Below are 20063 nucleotides of genomic sequence, written 5' to 3' on the forward strand. Positions count from 1 at the left end.
CGTTCTCTGTAGTCTGAAATGGCCATTTCAGAAAACTTTTCAGAAAAGATTCTTGGTTGATAAACCTTGCATTTCTGAGGATGTTTTCTAGTTGCCTTCATACAGAAATAGGAACTTGGGAAGGTACATAATTCTCAGATCAACAACTGATTTTTTTTTTCCTTAAAATTCTACCGTCCCATTGTCATCTGACACTTGGTACTGCAAGATAGAAATGTGAAGTGGGCCTGACTTTTGTTCTTTAAGATGTTACTAATTTCTCTGCCTGGATGCTTATCATTTTTATTTTTTTTTTAAATCTTGATCCTTGAAGGTTAAAACGTTGCCAGATTTCTACGTATCGCGTCCCTTCTGCTGAATGTGAAGGCGCTGTGGGCGCCATTCCCACTCGGAGGCCTCGTCTGATTTACCTCCATGAATGTTCTTCAGGTAGCTCCTCCATCACTGGTTCGGCTTCGCTGACTCTGAACTCTCTCCGGCAATCCCGTGGTGTCTCCTGCCCCTTGGCTCTGCATTCCGGGAACACTCCCTCGGTGCCGCCGTCCTCTGACAATAGGCCCGGCGCGGCCTACGCCTCTCTCTCCCTCACTCCCCGGACGCTTCCCCGCGCCCCCGTACCACACGACGCTTCGTACAGTCCGTACAGGCGTCCACCACGGTGGCCTCCATCTCCACCCCAGCCAGAGGCCTTCCTTTCCCCGAACGCGGTCTCGCGCTCCGGAAAACGAGTTTAACAGCCTACACTGATGCCACCCGAACACCTCTCCTGACAGCAACCCTCTGCTTTATTATGCATTTAAATGTTCCTTTTTTCTTATTCTTTCCAATAGCTCCCCGTAGCAAAAATAGACAAAAGCCAAAGCACTTTGCACCTTTCGAAACAGGAAACCAAATGACGTCCCCAGAGCTTCCCGTGACGTCATCTCCGCGCGCCTCACCTCAGAGCCAATAGCCTGGTGCGTCTAGTATACAGTTGAAGAGGCTGGTGGGGGACCTGTCAGTCACCACCGCGGGGCGGGCTCTCGGGTCCGCGCTTCCACCCTGGCCGCCCCGCCCAGTCTGAGCAGGATCGCGGGAATGCGCACGCGTAGCATTCCGCTCCGTTTCCACGGCGTTCCGGAGGTCCAGGCAAAGATCCGGTGCCGCCTTGAAGGCGGGGCTGGGACTCCGCGGTGGCCAATGGCGCCCCGGGTGAGGGTTGAGGGGTGGGAGGTGCTTGCTAGTCGGAGGGGCGGCTTTCCTCCGCCGCCGCGTGTTCCCGGCGACGTCGGCGGTCATGGAGGCTGACCCGGCGGAAGAGCTGGACGAGGAGGAGCAGCTGGCGAGGCGGCATCGCCGGGAGAAGAAGGAGTTGCAAGGTGACCCGGCCCCGCCGATCGACGGCCCGTACGGACCGCCCCCTCCCGCCCGGGTGGGGGCGCGGGGTCCCGGGTCCTCCCAGGTCCTCCCCTTCCCCTCCGTCCCCGGTCCCCTAATCCCGCAGCCGTCCACGGCGGAGCCCCACCACGCACCCCTGCCCCGCGCCGGCCGGCCGGCAGGGCCGGGGGCTTCCAGAGGGCCCGTCCCACCCGGCTCTCCCCTTTCCCGGGCCCGCCCCAGCGGGTGGCCCCGGTGGCTGCATTTTGTAGATGCTTGCCTTAGTTCGGAGGGTTTAGAAGGCACTTGACGGGTTGAAAACTTGTCTGCTCCACTCTCCTTCCCCATTCTTCTTCCACTCACCATCCAATTCATGAATGAAGTGCGCTCGGTCTCAGGCTTCTTGTCCCTTCTCTGTAGCTGTTTGGTTGTGTTGCTACACTTCTTGCTTCTGTAACTACTTTTCTTATGTCTTTCCCCCTCTCCCCTCCCCTTACTGGATCTTGTGTTTCCTTTCCTGTTATCCCCGAGTATCTGATTTTTTTGTGTGTGTGTGTGTGCCTCTGATGGCTTTTTAGCAAAAATTCAAGGTATGAAGAATGCTGTTCCCAAGAATGACAAAAAGAGGAGGAAGCAACTCATCGAAGATGTTACTAAGTTGGAAAAAGAAATGGAACAGAAACATAGAGAGGAACTAGAGCAGTTGAAGATGGCTTCTAAAGAGAATGAGGTGTGTGGAATGATGTCTTTGACTATAGCATCTAAATACACATAGTTACCTCTGTTAAGCTATTTATTATATACATCATAAAATGAGTAGGAGAATGAAGTCCTTCCAACATGCTCATGCATTGCTTTCATTAACATATTTCTGACCATGTTTGCATGGCAGTGTGATTCTGTAAGGGTTACACAACTTTATCTACCTGCAAATGCAAGTTGGAAGATCAGACTTGTAGTTCTAGAAGTGCCAGTGTATAGGATTGTAATCTGGGTAAATATACTCAGTCCTGTGCATAATTTTCTGGGCAGATAATGAGGACACAAATATTTTTGCTGTTTAATCACAGGGTCTTGTAAGAACCAAAAGGGACTACAAATGTAAGAATTTTTATCATCATCATCATTATTATTTGGCCAGTCCTCGTGCTTGTACTAAGGGGCTGGGCATTGTCCTTGAGCTTTCTCAAGGCTAGCACTCTCCTACTTGAGCCACAGCACCACTTCAGGCTTTTTCTGTGTAAGTGGTACCAAGGAATTGAACCCAGGAAGACAGGAAGATAATTAGGAATGCCACAATTGTGAAAACATAATGAATACTTAAAACACCAGTCCTTGTTTGCTGAGATTAAGTACTGCAGAAGCAAGAAAGGTCAGGATCTTACTAATTTGCTAATAAAGTTAAAGAAATTTCAACTATCACTTATTATTAGGGCCACTGTAAATCAGTCTAGATAAGCTGCTTCCCCTATTAACAGCAGACCCCAAATAAAACAATAAAATTCAATATGGCAGAGAAGATTTTATACAGATATAAGAAATCTCTACCTGCCAATGGTGGTTCATATTAGTAATCCTAGCTGAGATCTGAGGATCAAGGTTCAAAGCCAATGTGGGCAGAAAAGACTTTACCTCCAAATAACCATAAAAAGAGTTGGAAGCGGAGTTGTGGCTGAAGTAGTAGAGCACCAGCCTTGATGGAGAAAGAAAAGGGACAGCAAGCAGGCCCTGGGTTTAAGCTCCAGTGCCAGCAAATAAGAAATAAAAATAATAATAATTTCCATCAAAAATGGAAGAAAAGCATGACACCAAAAGTTCATGCCAATAATCCCACACAACCAACTACTTGGGAGGCTGAGATAGGGAGGCTTGTGGTTCGAGATCAGTCTAGGTATACACTTAAAAGACCCTCTCAACAAACAGGTAGATGTGGTGGTGCACGACAGGCATGGAATGACAGTATTCTAATAACACTCATGGGAAAATGACATCAGAAGGATTGCAGTTTCAATCTAACTTCCTCAAAGAAGTCTGTGACACAGATCTCAACAGAAGCTGGTAGTGGAGGCGTGTGTGTGTGTGTGTGTGTAAGGAGCAAGATATTTCAAAAACAAAAAACAAAATAGGGTAGAGGCATGACTCAGTGATACACTGTCTGCCTAGCAAATGGAAGGTGCTGAGTTCAAACCTCAGTACCACAAAAGAAAAAAATAAAGAGTATGATTATATGAACTTTCAAATCCCAAACCTATACCTACTATATAAAACTATAATATAATTCAGTAAGCATGAAATGGTTCTGATTTTCCATTTTGTCATTAGCAATTAAGAGCTGTTATTTACTTATTTATTGCCAGTCCTAGGGCTTGAAGTCAGGGCCTGAGCACTGTCTTTGGGCTTTCTCAAGGCTAGAGCTCTACCACATGAGCCAAATGATGATGATGAGGATGATGATTGTAGTTTTGTTTGCATTTTTAGAACTTCAGATTTGAGATTTCTTTCTAAGGTTTCCAAGGGGGAAAAGTTTGAATCTTAAACTATATATTGTCTGACTGTTAAAAAAAACCTCCCATTCTTTGCACTTTTACATTACCTAACTTGTTTTTTTATTGACACCTACCTAAATTTTTACATTAAAGCCTTTTGCTTTTCCCATGCTTTTGTATTCTGCCTAATGTCAATATGGCTGCGAATTTTAGCAGCACCCTCTGAAAAATGCTAAGATTCCTTTTGTCAGAAAAGTTGATAATTGCTCTTCAGTCTATAGATTTTTATGTTTTTATCATGTGGGATATAGCTTTTAAGGATTCCATGTATTAAAGGCTTTGAGTTTTTATCATTTATGTATCATTCTAAAAGCTAGCTGAACATCATCACAGTAACAAAATACTAGCTACTTACCTAGCATGTTTTGTTTTTATTAAACACATAATTGGCTTTGGAGGATTAGGACTGCTTGTAATATTGAATGATCTTAGAAATAAAATATGCTTTCTGCTTGAAGGTTCTTTCTCTTTCTTTCCCTCCGTTTTTCCCTCCTTCCCTCAATCCCTCCTTCCCTCTGTCTCTGTTTTCTCTCTCCCTCCTTCTCTCTCTTTCCTTCCTCCCCCTTCTCTTTTCCTCCCTACCTCCCCTTCTCTCTTCTTTCCTTCCTTCCTTCCTTCCTCCCTCCCTCCCTCCCTCCCTCCCTCCCTCTTTCCTTCCTTCCTTCCTTCCTTCCTTCCTTCCTTCCTACCTACCTTCCTTCCTTCCTTCTTTATTTCTTTCCTTCCTTCCTTCCTTCCTTCCTTCCTTCCTTCCTTCCTTCCTTCCTTTCTTCCTTCCTTTCTTTTGTGCTGGCCTTGGGAGTAGAATTCAGGATCCAGGTCCTGTCTCTTAGCTTTCCTTGGTCAAGGCTAGTGCTCTCCTCCCCCCTTTTTGGTGGTTAATTGAAGAGAAGAGTTTCATGAACTTTCCTGCCTGGGCTGGCTTCTAACTTTGACACACGGATCTTAGCCTCTTGAGAAGCTAGAATTAGAAATGTGAGCCAGAAGTTCCTGGCTTGGTCTCAGTTTTGTAGAAAGGAAATGTGAGAAAAGTTTAGGTGTTTGTAGGGTTAATTGTGCTTTGACTAGTTAAAATGGAGAAAGGACAGTATTGCCACACTTAAGGTTGGTAGAAGTAAATTGAGGAGCATAAGATTTTGATTTCTGTGTACTGTCAATATGCAGAGAGCAGATTAGCACTTACAGGAAGTGAGGCAGTAAATGAAGTAGGCAGTCCTAAAAGAAAGGAAGACATGCAAGATGAACTTTAGCTTTCAAGAACTAGAAGAAAGCTTGTGAATCTGAGAAATGGTTTCCGAAAACTAGAGAAAGTAGACAAAAATAATTAATGTAATAAACTGTTGCTGCTATACACATTTTGTAAAATGTGGGATTGGATGTGTTTGTGATTTTCACAAACATTAGCTAGTAAGCTAATGTTTTTAATAATTTAAAATAATTTTTTATTTCTTTATGCTTTTTGTTTCTTTCAGATAGATTCTGTTGATGCTAACATTTCACACCTGGTAATTGAGAATCAACCACCTCGGATATCAAAAGCTCAAAAGAGACGGGTATGAAAGTAATTACCACTAAGTATAAACATTTCTGCTATTTGTTGGGTACTAAAGTAGAGTTCCTTGTTAAGGGACTGGAACTAAAGTTTGTTTAGTGCTTTCTCTTTCTATGTGTCTGGTATGTTTAACTGTTTCTGTGAAGTTTCATTTAACCAAGTAAGGTTTTATATGCCCTTTTTTTTTTTTTTTTTTTTAGGGAAGAAAATAGGCAGTATAACAAAGTTTTCAGTTTTCAGTTCTCCTAGAGGGTAGACCTGGGAGGGAGAGCACAAAAGAATTCTTTCAATCCCAGACTTGATTTAGAATCTTATGAGCTCAGACCCATAACTGTTTAAAAACTGTGGCATTGAATGAAGAAACAAGGATTTGAACCTAAATGTTAACATATATAGGTGCTAAAAATTGTAAGAGAAATATGTTGGTATTTAATAGTTAACACTTCTAAAAATTCAGCTAAGTATGGGCTAATTATGAAATGTTAAATGATGGATTGGAAATTTTGCAGGAAATACACTGGTTCTTGTGTGTGTGTGTGTGTGTGTGTGTCATGTGGCTTGAACTTGGCCTGGGCACTGTCCCTGATCTCTTCAGCTCAAGGCTACCTTCCTATCCTCAAACCAAGCCCCACTTCCTATATTGTAGGCGTTAAATGGAGATAAGAGTCTCAGGTTCTTTGAACCTTGATCCTCAGATCTTAGCCTCCTGAATAGCTATGATTTCAGCTACTACGCCCGGCTGAAATACACATTGTTTTGACAGGTTATTCCAAGTAAGAAAAATGGGATAAAAAACAACAAACAACCAAGAATGAGAATGAAATATTACATTATCGAGTCTGTGTGGAAAGTAATTTATTTGAAGTAACTAAGTAATTGTATTCATTATGATAATACCCTTAGATAGGTAAGGTCTTTTCACTTTAAAAAAGAAAAAAGAGTGGGTTGGAGGCTTGGGGGGAGGGGTGGACAAATAAAGAGCAGAGAATGCAGTTAAGAATTCAGTGTGTACTCTACAAAATTAAGGAAAATGAGTGAAGGAAGAGGTGGCTTAGAATGGATGGGTGAGAATGCTGAAAGGGATGCCCCTGATCAAGATGCTCTGTGAAGTACAGTTTCCATAATTGTTCTTTGAAGTGTTTATCCGATTTTTGATGCTCTATGAAGTTTTAACAAATTGCTTGTTAAATGGTAACTCCTTTGTACAACTACTTAAAGATAATACAATAGAAAAGAAAAAGATCTAAGTCAATCTTTTTAGTCCCAACTACTAATTTGTAGTGGGATTCAAAATGAAGTATTCTTTAGATGTTTGGTACAGTCTCCTCATGCTACCCAGGCCACCCGCAAACTGTCAGTTTTTATGCCTTAGCCTCCTAAGTACTGGGATTATTGACATACCTTACTATTTTCTAGCATTTAAATTCATATTTTAAAACTAGTACTGAGGGGGCTGGGTATTTGGCCTAGTGGTAGAGTGCTTGCCTAGCAAACATGAAAACTGGGTTTGATTCTATGTATGTACCACATACATAGAAAAAGCTGGAAGTGGAGCTATGGCTCAAGTGGAAGAGCTCTAGCCTTGAGAAAGCCCAAGGGCAGGGTTCAGGCCCTGACTTCAACCCCAGGATTGGCAAAACAAGTAACAATAATAACACCAAAAATCCCCCAAAGGTCTAGTACTGCATCTTACTTAGTTATAGATAATCTAGCAGAGCAAGGAGTTTAGTATCAGACAGATGAATTTAATTTTAGGTTCTTGTAGCTCTAGGACTGACCCTAGCGCTGCACATACACTATACAACTGTTTTACAACTGAGCTACACCCTTTAATTTTCCTTGCAGTGACTGTATAACAGTTTCTTCTTTAGGCTATAGTTTCATATATACATTATATTATACATTATATAATAATATATAATATATATTGATATATTACATATTATATATACACATGTATGTATAAAATGAAGAAAAACTTATTTTGTAGGATCATTTTATTACCATAAAAGTTGGAACACTAAATGGTTAGCAAGTGGTTATTTATTGTGTTATGTACACTGTAGTATAGGTAGGATAGGATAATATGCCTCTAAAAATAAAACCCAAACAGGGCACAAGAGGCTTATGCCTATAATTCTAGATACTCAGTAGGCTGAGAACTGAGGATTCTGGTTCAGAGCCAGCCCAGGCAGAAAAATTCCTGAGACTTTTTTTTTTTTTTGCCAGTCCTGGGGACTGTACTCAGGCCTGAGCACTGTCCTTGGCTTTCCTCAAGGTTAGTGCTCCACCATTTGAGCCACAGCACCACTTCCAGCTTTTTTTTATGTATGTGGTGCCGAGGAATCAAACCCGTCTTCATGCATGCTATGTAGGTACTAACTACATAGCCTTTTTTTTTTTTAGTTTAAGCCATCAACTGTAGCTCTTGGCATGGTTCTCTGAACTGTGTCTAGCTAGGAAAGATGTATTGTTCTCTGACTTGTGATGCTTATTAGTTAAGCTGTTCAGAATCCTTCTCCAGACTTCTGCTTCACTTATTTCACAAATCTCTCACTGCCCTCACTTTACCTCACCCTTTCCTCTTAGGCTGTTTGTATAAGGAAAGTGAATGAGAATGTCAAGTATGATACTATGTTTATTACACAAGTTGTGTTGCACAGGGACAAACAGACAGACTTAATTAAAAGGGCCTTTCTTTTTTCTTGCTCTTTCACTCCTCCTCTCCCTCCTTTATTCCCTCCCTTCTTCCCTCTCCCTCCCTCCCTCTTTTCCCTTTTCTCTTTTTAAGACCAAGTCTTAAGAATGTTTCTTAAATTGGTTTGGAACACTCATGGAGCCCTAATACCTCCTGATTTCTGGGATTATAGGCATGTGGAACTGTACCCAAGAAAAGCTTTCTATATCTCAGTTCAAAGTTAGATACTGGAACACACAGCTCTTAAGAGAACTTTACAGTATAAAAAAATTCTGTAAGTGTTAAGATAAACCCGATAATGCTCGTGTGGTAAGGGGAAAAATGGCAACAAGGTTTTAGAATCTTAACATCTCTATGCCTTTAGTAAAGTAGAATTGCTTCCAATTATTAAAGAATTAACTTTTTCTGCATTCTTGTCTTAGGAAAAAAAAGCTGCATTGGAAAAGGAGCGGGAAGAGAGGATAGCTGAAGCTGAAATTGAGAACTTATCTGGCGCTAGGCATGTGGAAAATGAGAAACTTACTGAAATCCTGGCAGCCAGAGAGTTGGAAATGAGGCAAATTCCATCTGATGGTCACTGTATGTACAGAGCCATTGAGGACCAGCTGAAAACACAGGACTGTGCCCTCACTGTGGCTAAGTTGAGAAGTCAAACTGCTGAGTACATGCAAAGTCATAGGGATGACTTCCTGCCATTTTTAACAAACCCCAATACAGGAGACATGTACACACCAGGTTATTTGCTTTTCTCTTCTGTTTGGTTAATTGGTTCTGTTGGTTTTCGTTTTCTTTAAATTTTGTTTAAAGTAGTTGTTTGAAAGGATTTCACTTGATTATGAGTACAGTGCATCTCAGTCAGTGTCACCCTTACACCTTTCTTCATCTTTCTCAGTCTAATCTGCCCTTCAAGTTGAGTATTACATGTGTATATTGAATATAATGACTGTATTTTCTTGCCTTTCCTCTCTCCTGCAGTCATTATGGCTGTTTTGTATCCTGAAACAGCGCCTTTGAGGAAGAGAAAAAAATACAATTTTGACACAATTGATTCCCATAAATTTATATATATGCATATATAAATGTATACAAAGCCTATACATATATATGATTTTAAGAATATGAGCAGAAAGAGCTGGGCACGGTGGCTCACACCTAATCCTAGCTACTCAGGAAGCTGAAATCTGAGGATCACAGTTCAAAGCTAGCCGGGCACTAAAGTCCGTGAGACTCTTATCTCCAATTACCTACTGGAAAACTAGAAGTGGTGCTGTGCTTCAAGTGGTAGGGCAAGTAACCTTGAGCTTAAGAGGTCAGGGACAATGGCTAGAATTCAAGTGCTGTGACTGACAAGGAAAAAATAAGAATATGAGCAGATTATGATTAGTTTGTTCTTTGCAAATTTTAATGTCATTTCTAATAAACTATAATTAGAAATTTCTATTCAAGTAAATTTTGATTTGTGGAATAAAACGAAATGTTTAATGACCTGCCTCATTCTCTACACTATGGTTATTAAGATAAAATAGAGTGAGGGATGAGAGTATGGCCTAGTGGTAGATTGCTTGCCTAGCATGCACAAAGCCCTGGCTTTGATTCCTTGCTACTGCATACACAGAAGAAGCCAGAGCTGGTGCTCTGGCTCAAGTGGTAGAGCTCTATCCTTGAGAAAGCCAAGGACAGTGCCCAGAACCTGAGTTCAAGCCCTAGAATTGGCCAAAAAAAAAAAGGAAGGAAAATAGAGTGAAGTAGAGAAGTCACACAAGCATAAAATGAAGTAGAATAGAAGGAATGACAGTCTGAGGAAGACAGCAGGTTTGGCAGTGTTCATTGGAGAAATACATGTGACCAGCAAGAGTTGTGGAGAGAAGACAGTTAAGGTTGACTTTCCTTCTGTGTAGGATGTTTCCTATAGAAGATGGTGCAGCTGGACACAGTGGGTAAGAATGAGCAGTAGCAGTCCCTTAGATCTTTAGTAAGATGCTGTAAGGACCTGTTGATAGATGACAAATAGGATTATAGAGATATTTAATTCTGTTGCCCACTGATTTCCCATAGATGTTGTATTTGAAATGTTACATATTTCTTTTTCTTCTTTTTTTTTTTGCCAGTCCTGGGCTGCTTGAGCTCAGTGCTTGAGCACTATCCTTGGGCTTTTCTCAAGGCTAGAGCCCTACCACTTTAACCACAGCACCACTTCTGGCTTTTTCTATGTATGTGGTACTGAGGATGCAAGGCAAGCACTCTACCACTAGGCCCCATACATATTTCTTAATGTTTTAGATCACTATTATTTTCTAAATGACTAGAGCTTGATCTTGTTCATGAAATGTATTTTTCTTATGTTTTGTTAGAAGAAACATAAGAAATGACTCTTAACTCGAAACTCCTGTACTCTGCTTCTGGTGTTCATACATGATTTTAAGTCAGAAAACACTTCTTTCTCCATTCATTCACTGTTTACTGAAGACCATTGTGTCCAGGCACAGTTATAGGCGCTGGTCTGAACACTGAGGATTTGTGAATGAAACAAATGCGGACAGCATATTTTCTCTTCTGTTTTGGGCAGAGAGTATATCTGTGGTCCATTTAACACTGTTATAAAAAGATACATAAACAGATAGGCCCTTTGTAAACTCATTGATTAAGCCTTTTACTTCTCGTAGGACTGATTGCAAGGTGTCTTTCCCTGAGTAGTTTGAATTCTGGAGCCAGTAATGGAAGTGCATCCAAACTAACAAGGAGATGCTTTCTGGTGCTAGATACATCATGAGAAGAACTTAAACTCACTTGTGCTTAACCTAAATTCTCTTCTCATATTTCTCATAGGGTCTTGCAGTAAGCCTGATTATGCCAAGGCTACACATTAGTCTTGTGGTGTTTTTTTTTGGACAAGGGTGTGGGCTTCAGAACACAATGTGAAGATAACTATGGTGGCAGTTTTGAGAGTTACTGCATTGGGTAGAGAAAGAGAAACAGGTTTGTTGTGTAGTTTCCAGAGCACAGTTTCTGAAGGAGGAAGGCAAAAATGCACTGCTTTGCTTTTGGCATGGAAAGATGTTGGAAAGTTGGGGCTAATTAAGTGTGAATCTGGGAAGTCGGTTAAATTTTTTTGTTGAGGGAAGTGATAGAGGAGGGAGAGATTTGTGACTTGGGGCATTTTTATCAGGAGTCCTAGGAGCTGTAAAAGGGATCTTTTAACATGAGTTAAGACAATTATTAAGTGCTACATTGTGATGTGTTCTCTGCAGAAGAGTTTGGAAAGTACTGTGACGATATTGTAAACACAGCTGCATGGGGAGGTCAGCTGGAGGTAAGTGGAATTATTCATAGGGATTGTGGGTTATTAAATTCTTTCAGAATCTGTTTTGTCGTTTTAGACCTTTTTTAGTTGATTCTAATTTCTCCTTGAAGAGTTCTTGTCCTTTTACTATTGCCATTTCTTTGCTGACTGCGTAGGTTATTAATATTTGGTAATAATAGGGTATTAATATTAATAATGCTAACTACATATTAAAGTGTGCACCTTGAATAAGTGAAGCACTTATTCATTTAAAATAGCTCAGTGTTAGATTTCTATGTGAGAAGCTTGCTGATGCATTTGTATAAGTTCTTATGTATGACACAGCTGCTGATATATTCTGTTTTAACAGAAATAACTTGTTGAATATAGTGGTGTGTGCCTGTATCCCAGCAATCAAGAGTCTGAGGCAGGCTGATTAAGTCCAGCCTGGGCAACCTGTCACTAAAAAAAGGGAAACAGACTAAAAAAAAAAAAAATTGACTCTAGATAAGTGGCTGATGAAAAAATCCCTGTTGTAAAAGTAACTTTTTCACCTTGGAAATAGAAAATGAGTATATTACTATAATCCCAGCACTGAAGCAGCCCAAGCAGAATGATCAAGAGATTAAGGACAGCCTCGGCTGCAAAAGGAAAAGCTGTCTCAGTGACAAGAAAGAAAGAATTTATTTTTTCAGAGGTGGGGGTGGGGGAGGCGGGGGTCATGGGGCTTGAACTCAGCCTGGGCGCTGTCCCCAAGCTCTTCAGCTCGAGGCTACCACCCTACCCTTGAGCCAAGCCCCACTTTCTAGAGGTTAATTGGAGATAAAGAGTCTCAGGTCCTTTTGTGCCCAGGCTGGCTTTGAACCTTGATCCTCAGATCTCAGCCTCCTGAGTAGCTAGGATTACAGGCATGAGCCACCGTGCCTGATGAGAAAATTTTTTTATGTGAATACAAGTTCAGTCTCATACATCTGTATTGCATTCCTAAGTAATTTGCTAGTTAATAGTGATTTACTTGAAAAGGATACTTGATGCATTGAAAGTCACATAAGAAAATAGTATGTGAAGTCACTTGGAAGGAGTTAGCAAGAGTTTTGTTGTTTGTAGCATTTTTGGAGTTGGAACTATGGGTATTTTACTAGCTGTACCCTATGAACCCATAGTTAGTCCAATTTATTTCAGTGAATTTTTTTTTTTTGATAGAGTCTTGCATTTTTGCCTAGGCTGACCTAGAACACATTCCTCCTGACCTCTGCCTGTCTAGTAGCTTTGATTACAGGTATGAACTGCCTTGCCTGGCCCCAAAACTATGGGGTTTTTTTGGTTTGTCCTCTGCTATAGTTCAAATCCTATTGGATTTGAGTTCAAAAAATTCCTCTGGGATTTGGACTCAGGGCCTCCTGCTTGTATGTAAGCACTCTATACTTGGACCATAGATTGCTTTTTAGCTCTAATTTTAAAAATCTCACTTTTAACAAATACCTAAGTGAGCCCAGTGGTGGTGAGCAATCTGAATATTAGAAAGACAGAACATAAGACATCGAATCCTGTGTTCAAGTTCTGACTCATTCTTGAACTTCGCAGTTTTGGGAGTTGGAAAAGCTTGCTGACTTCTTGAGCTTGACTTTCTTAATTATTGAATGAGGATGATCACACACCTATTTGTACTTAACCAAGCATTTTTCATCACTACATAAAGTAGAGAGTAAATACATAAAATTAATAAGCTGAGGTGCTAGATGTAAGGTCCTATCCAAATTATTAATAGTCTTGTGTAATGGTAATTAGTCATCTTGAATCTTCTGTGGTATCTGTTTTACCATCTCTTCAAAATTGCCTTCTTAGCAGTGCTCTAATTGTATCTCTCCACCAGAGGGAGCTGTGTCCATTAGTTTTGTATGTTTCTCAGCGCTCAGACACTCAGATTTTTATAAAAAACTTAAGAGGCACATGAGGTTAAAAATAAAAGACTAGTTTTCTTGAAAAGATCACAAATTACTAAGAATGCTGGAGACCTAATTAACTCTGTTAACAGAAAGTCTTTAAGGCATTTTTTGAAGACATTTACGCAGAATCTGCCTGTGAATTCATTTGAAATAAAAGTTGCTATTTTCACACTAGGATACATTTATATTATTGATTAAAAAAATCAAATGTAAATCTGTAGTGTCTTGATTTTTTAAAAGTTAGAAGAGACATTAGGATTTCAAGACCTTGTTTTTTTATTCTCTCCCTTCTTATTTTATTTTTTCCAGTCCTGGGGGATGAACTCAGGGCCTGGGCACTGTTCTGGGCCTTTTTGCTTAAGGCTACTTGAGCCATAGCACCACTTTTGGCTTTTTCTGAGTATGTGGTATGGAAGAATCGAACTCAAGATTTTGTGCATGCTAGGCAAGCACTCTACGACTAGGCTGTGTTCCCAGCCCTCCATTCTTGATTTTCAAAAAATATTGTAGATATAAGAAAAATGTATTTCAAAGAAAAAATTTATAACACAGCATAGGACTATATTTGTTACCATGCAACATAGCACCCTTTCTGTATTCTAGCCTTTTTTACATTCCTCTAAAAGGACTGTGTTCTGAATGGACTTTCTTTCCCTCTCTTCTTCCCTCCCTCCCTTCCTTTCTCCCTTCCTTCCTTCCATTTTTGTCAGTCCTGGGGCTTGAACTCAGGGCCTGAGCTAGTAGTCTACCACTTGAGCCACAGCACCACTTCCCGCATTTTCTATGTATGTGGTACTGAGGAATTGAATCCAGATCTTCGTGCATACTTCTAGGCCAAAGCCAGTAGCTTGAGCTCAGTGCCTCACAGTTACTTGGTTTATTTTGCTCAAAGCTGTTGCTCTATCACTTGAGCCATACTTCCACTCTGGCTTTTTGGTGGCTAATTGGAGAAGGATCTTGCATTTTGCCAGAATTGGCTTGGAATCTTAGTCCTCAGATCTCAGACTTCCTATTGAGTACCTAGGATTACAGGAACAAGTTATCAGAGTGTCCATCTTTTGATATACTTGGTAATAGGGAAAATGTAGAGATTAGATCAATGAATAGAAAGTTGACTCAAGGCTGCTAATGGTTGTTATTGTTACTGTTATTATTGTATAATCTACTTGTGCCCAGTTTCTGAGTTCCTCACTTCAGCACGGCTTATTTAATTTCTTCGTGTTTGACTTTGGTCTTTTAATATCTTTAAAATCCTGCTTGTGAGGATTGAGTAAGTTCATACAAATAATAATGTATGTAAGTGCCTAGAGTACTTGGTCATAATAAGTCGACAAAACAGTAGCACTAATTTCATTAGTGACTATTATTCATCAGGCTTTAACAACTCCACATAATTATTGTTGTTGTTGAGCAGTACTGGGGCTTCTTAGATTTGCTAGGAACGTGCCATGCCAGTGGCCCTTCAAGTATTTATTGCAGCTAAGAAATTCAAGTTGTGCAATGCATTAATCAGATGATGGCTATCATTAAGAATAGTCTGTATACATACCTCACTCTGCTCTTGCCTTGACAATTATAGAACAGTGGTTCTCTACACTGATTGTTCATTAACCATCTAAAAAGCCTTTTAAAACTAAAATTCCTCCTGGGTGCTGGTTGCTCTTGCCTATAATGCTGTCTACTCAGAAGCTGAGGTCTGAAGATTTTGGTTTGAAGCCAGCTCAGGCCAGAAAAATCTAAGAGTCTTATCTTTAGCAAAATGTCACACAGCTATGATTCAAGTGGTAAAGCACCAGCTATGAGCAGAAAAGCTGAATAATAGGTCAAGGCAGAGATCAAGCCCCAAAATGGCACAACAAAATAATAATAAACCTCCCATGTTGTTCTGCTTCCTTATCTAGTCTCCAAGTTGTTACTGATTTGGTACTCAGCTTAAGTATTGGTATTTTAAAAATATTTTTATTATGAGAAATTTCAAGTGTAATCAAATGTCGAGAGATTAGTGTAGTCACCCCTATTTAATTAACTTTGATATGCATTTTTGCAAGGCCATTATATATGTAGACATTGGCAAACTTCTGCCAATGAGTCCGGGCTTTTGGCATAGTACCTCTTAGCTGTGGCTGGTTGCCCTGTTTATATGAATGTACTTCAGTAGTTGTGATTCGGTTAATAAGAATCACCTTTTTATTTTTCTTACTAATGAATTTATTTTTCGTCTCCTTGTAGCTAAGAGCTCTGTCTCACATTTTAAAAACACCAATAGAGATAATTCAGGCAGATTCTCCTCCTATTGTAGTGGGTGAAGAATATTCAGAAAAACCACTAATACTTGTGTAAGTATTTTTGCTGTTGTCTAGTACATTTTTACAGTTGTATTTTTCGTAATTAAGACAGAAATCTAAAAAAATGGTTTTAGGTTGTATGTATCAAAAAAACTATCTTCATTTTGACAACTACTCTTCCAAGTTTGGACAAAGGCAAGGTCAAGTAATTTCTAGTATGCCATCATCATACAACAGAATAAATTAGCATGTTATTTTTAAATTAACAGAATATTTTTAGATATGGCTAAAAAGATCTTTATCTGAAATTATATTAAAGACCAAAAGCTGACCAAATTAAGTTTTGTTCATAATTGTACTGGCCATTGTAAAAGAAAATTGTAATTCTTACCAAAACATCAACAAAAACAACACCACTAGTTAATTTTAAATAATCAACAAGTTTTGTGGTAAAGATAAAAATTTATAATAATTAGTTTACGCAATACATGTTTTAGTACTACTTAATGCTGATATTTTACATTAAAAGTAACAGATGACGCTTCAAAGTAAGCCCAATTTTATAATTTTATTCTTTTATAAACTTCAGACTTTCTTCAAAAGCACCCAGTTTCAGGAGTAGTTTGTATTGCCTTGATTTGATAATAACAGGCCTAGCAGTTTCAACAAGTATAAGAACTGTAGCATATTCATATGAGATTTCTTCATATTGTAGAAGTATTTTGAATGAGAAGTGGCTTCTGGAATACAGCATGGAGAATTTGATGTTTTTAGTGTCTGTTAATTATTTCTTATTTGTCAGTTGTGAGTACCTTAGATTTAGTATCTTGGCCTTTCCAATTTATCTTGAATTGTTGAACCACTTGATGGCTGGTTTTTTTTGGGGGGGGCGGGGAGGTGCTCCATTATGGGGTCATTGAACTTGGCCTGGGTGCTGTCTCTGAGCTCTTCAGCTCCAGGCTACCACTCTACTTCTAGATTGATGGCTGATATTTGTCAAAGGGCATTGAACTCTTTACAAGTTCATGCAGTTAACTGAGGAGGACACAGTTTTATACTCCTAATAAGTATTTAGGTACAACACATTATTTTTACCATGAAATTACTGATGCCTTCTGTTTTTTTTTCATTTCAGATATATGAGACATGCATACGGCTTAGGAGAACATTATAATTCTGTTACGCAATTGGTGAACACAGCTACTGAAAACTGCATCTAGACACAGTTATGTGTTAAAATTGTGTCCTGATCTGAGTATTCCTATCAAGTATGAGATGGTTGTCAGTGCTACTGAAAAACATAACTACCTTAAGTCCGATTTAACAGAAAGTTGCCTGATAGGCTTTTAGAAATATATTTTCACCAGTGTCTACTTGGTATATTTACAACTTTGTAAGGTGATAGTGGAGAGCAGTCTTTGTTGACTAAGGTGGTACCCATTTAGTGATACTTTTATTTATATAGTATTTCAGGCTTTTATTCTGTTTTGGAATGAATTGTGTTTTAAATTTTGTCCCCAATACTAAAATTTTCTGAAGTAATCATTTCAGTGTAATTTTTCTCAAAGCAGTGAAATGACTCAGTCTTTGTCTTTGTAATGATATACTTTGATGATGGCAGATGTAATTAGTGCTTATAAAGTACATCTGATCTTTGGATGCCATTGGCTCACACCTATAATCCTAGCTACTTAGAAAGCTGAGATCTGAGGATTGCAGCTGAAGCTAGCCTGGGCAGGAAAGTCTATGAGAATCTTATCTTCAAGAAACTAGTCAGAGAAGACTGGAAGTGATATAGTGGCTCAAGTGATAGAGCGCTAGCCTTGAGCAAAAGGAGCCCAGAGACAGTATCCAGGCCCTGAGTTCCAGCCCTGAGTACTGGTAAAAAAACAAAACAAAACAATGAAAAAAGCAGAAAAACCCCTGGATTTGATTGTAGTAACTTTAGTGCTGCTGGGGTTCATGGGGTGATACTTAGCTCATTGAAGTGAAACTAAGCTTCAATAGTTAAGAATGTTAAATATTATTTAATTATGAATCAGTGGTTAAATTTCAAGAGATGGGATGTCAAAAGTCAAGCTACATGTTTGCTATCAGATTTAAGCCTCTGCAGAATTATAGATTTGCCCTTGATTTGTGTGTAACTTTGAAAAAGTCCTGAAAGACAATTGTCTTTCCAGTGCCTTGGTTTTTTGTTTTCTGTTTTTTAACCTCTGGATGTGCATTTGTGCTGTTATTTCTTGATTCTCTTCTCAGCCGCAGGTGTTTGGTTGTTGGTGCATCCTTACCACTTCTTGTCAGATGCTTTACCTTTTCCTCAAGGAACATTTTGTAACAATATTCCTTACCTTGGGCAACTTGAGGATTTCTCAGTGTTTTGTAACTATTCCTTACCTTGGGCAACTTGAGGATTTCGCAGTGCAAAAGGGGCCAAGGCCACATTCAATTGTTAGGTCTATTCTTTTTTTTTTTTTTTTTCAGCTTCTTTTAGCAAGATTTCCTTCATTTTGCTAATTCTAAGAATTTAAAAGAGAGCCCTGATTGATTGTTTATTATCATTGTCACTTTATTTCCCACTCACACATTTGACAATTTTTTTGTTGCTTACATGGATAAAGTTGAAAACCACTATTTGAGTGTGGAAAGTTGTATAGTAAAGTCAGTATGCAATAGTTTTCTGCAAAGAATTTATCTAGTTCAGATTTCAAATCAATCATAACAGTATTATTTCTAATAGTACCCATATATAGAGATAGATAAGAACATTTGTATGTAAAGAAATATTGTGAAAAGAAGTTTTTGATTTGAATATTTCCCCAAGTGAGTACAGCTTGTAAGATTTATCATCAAGTTTTTACCATTTGAATTTTGGCTCCCTGTGTAATTTTCATGGATAAATGTGGGTTTATAGTCAGTCCCGTGTCTAGCACGTGACAGTGTGAGGAGCTGTTATATGGAGACTGTGATCACCTCGAGCAGTCAGTCTTTCCTGCAGGGATTTCATTGCTGCAGATTCAGATCTCTTTTGCCTGCCAGATCATATATTCTATAGGCTGCTTGTTTTGTAAACTGTGATCTGAAGTTCAAGAAAGTCTGAAGTTTATAAAAGAATAAAATTATAAAATTGGACTTACTTTGAAGCATCATCTGTTACTTTTAATGTAAAATATCAGCATTAAGTAGTACTAAAACAAGTATTGCGTAAACTAATTATTATAAATTTTTATCTTTACCACATAACTTGTTGATTATTTAAAATTAACTAGTGGTGTTGTTTTTGTTGATGTTTTGGTAAGAATTACAATTTTCTTTTATAATGGCCAGTACAATTATGAACAAAACTTAATTTGGTCAGCTTTTGGTCTTTAATATAATTTCAGATAAAGATCTTTTTAGCCATATCTAAAAATATTCTGTTAATTTAAAAATAACATGCTAATTTATTCTGTTGTATGATGATGGCATACTAGAAATTACTTGACCTTGCCTTTGTCCAAACTTGGAAGAGTAGTTGTCAAAATGAATATGTTTTCAGCTCATAATTTTATCCACTTATGTATGTTTACAACTTATATTAAAATAAAAGTGATTGTATAACTGTAGTCAGCAATGTACCTTTGCTCCTATCACCTGATGTCTGCCAAATAAGAATAAATGATGGATAGATTTTACCAACATTTGTTTAAGTTGTCATTCTTTAACAGACTTAAGACTCAAAAATAGATAAAACTTACTTTGCTTTAAAATTGTATCCATTCTTTGATTTCATCTGATTCTCCCATTGAAGGGAATTTGAATCAGTAAGAACTTAGCATTATGTCCGCAGTAGAAGGAGTTAAAAGAATAGCAATGTCAGTAATGTAGAGGCTTAATATGTTTCAGGATAATGAAGGTTATTTAGAATAAATAAATTCTAAGGGAAGTCTTAAGATTCATGAGTATGGCAGTAAATGTTTGTGTGCAAGGCAGTTGAAGCAATTGGAGACTGGTATTTTGACATTTTCTACTCCTTGGTAATACTTTAGGACCCAAGTTATTGCAGTTGTCACCTCCATAAACTTTCCTAGAAGGGGACATTCTAGAGGGACTCAGCAAATCAGCTCCCCCCCTTCTTTTTTTTCATTATCTGAAATGGATGACATGGCTTCCCACAAATAGGAGAGGGCTCAGAAATCTCTGCTGCATTAACACTGGTGACTAGTCATTCCTTGAAATTATCTCTTTCCCTAATACTATTCTTCATTCTCCTGAGGCATTTCCTTTATTCTTGATTTTTTTTTTCTTATATTCCATCAGAGCTTCCTAGCTGCTGTGCTGATTATGGCCCAGAGGTAAATTTTGTTTGGCCAGTGTCATGATCTAAAAATAAATAAAAAATCAGTTGGTAGTATTTAAGTAAC

At 38.8% G+C, this 20063-nt stretch overlaps 1 protein-coding gene and 1 long non-coding RNA gene across 2 annotated transcripts; one reads left to right on the plus strand and one right to left on the minus strand.

Moving 5' to 3' along the window:
• The first annotated feature begins 1233 nt into the window (after window positions 1-1233).
• On the plus strand, window positions 1234-17560 carry Otud6b (OTU deubiquitinase 6B). The gene is made up of 7 exons (XM_090339049.1): window positions 1234-1358; window positions 1935-2086; window positions 5375-5455; window positions 8575-8887; window positions 11401-11462; window positions 15608-15714; window positions 16799-17560. Exons 1-7 carry the CDS (start codon window positions 1277-1279, stop codon window positions 16881-16883), a joined length of 882 nt encoding a protein of 293 aa, XP_090195175.1. The 5' UTR covers window positions 1234-1276; the 3' UTR covers window positions 16884-17560.
• Window positions 17561-17847: 287 nt separating this feature from the next.
• On the minus strand, window positions 17848-18208 carry LOC150058998 (uncharacterized). The gene is made up of 2 exons (XR_016536670.1): window positions 18058-18208; window positions 17848-18011 (listed from the first exon to the last, which is right to left on the minus strand). It is a non-coding gene; the product is annotated as an uncharacterized LOC150058998 (long non-coding RNA).
• Between the last annotated feature and the right edge of the window lie 1855 nt (window positions 18209-20063).

Source organism: Megascapheus bottae, chromosome 9 (assembly GCF_031878675.1).
Source record: "Megascapheus bottae isolate mThoBot1 chromosome 9, mThoBot2.hap1, whole genome shotgun sequence".
Taxonomy (NCBI): Eukaryota; Metazoa; Chordata; class Mammalia; order Rodentia; family Geomyidae; genus Megascapheus; species Megascapheus bottae.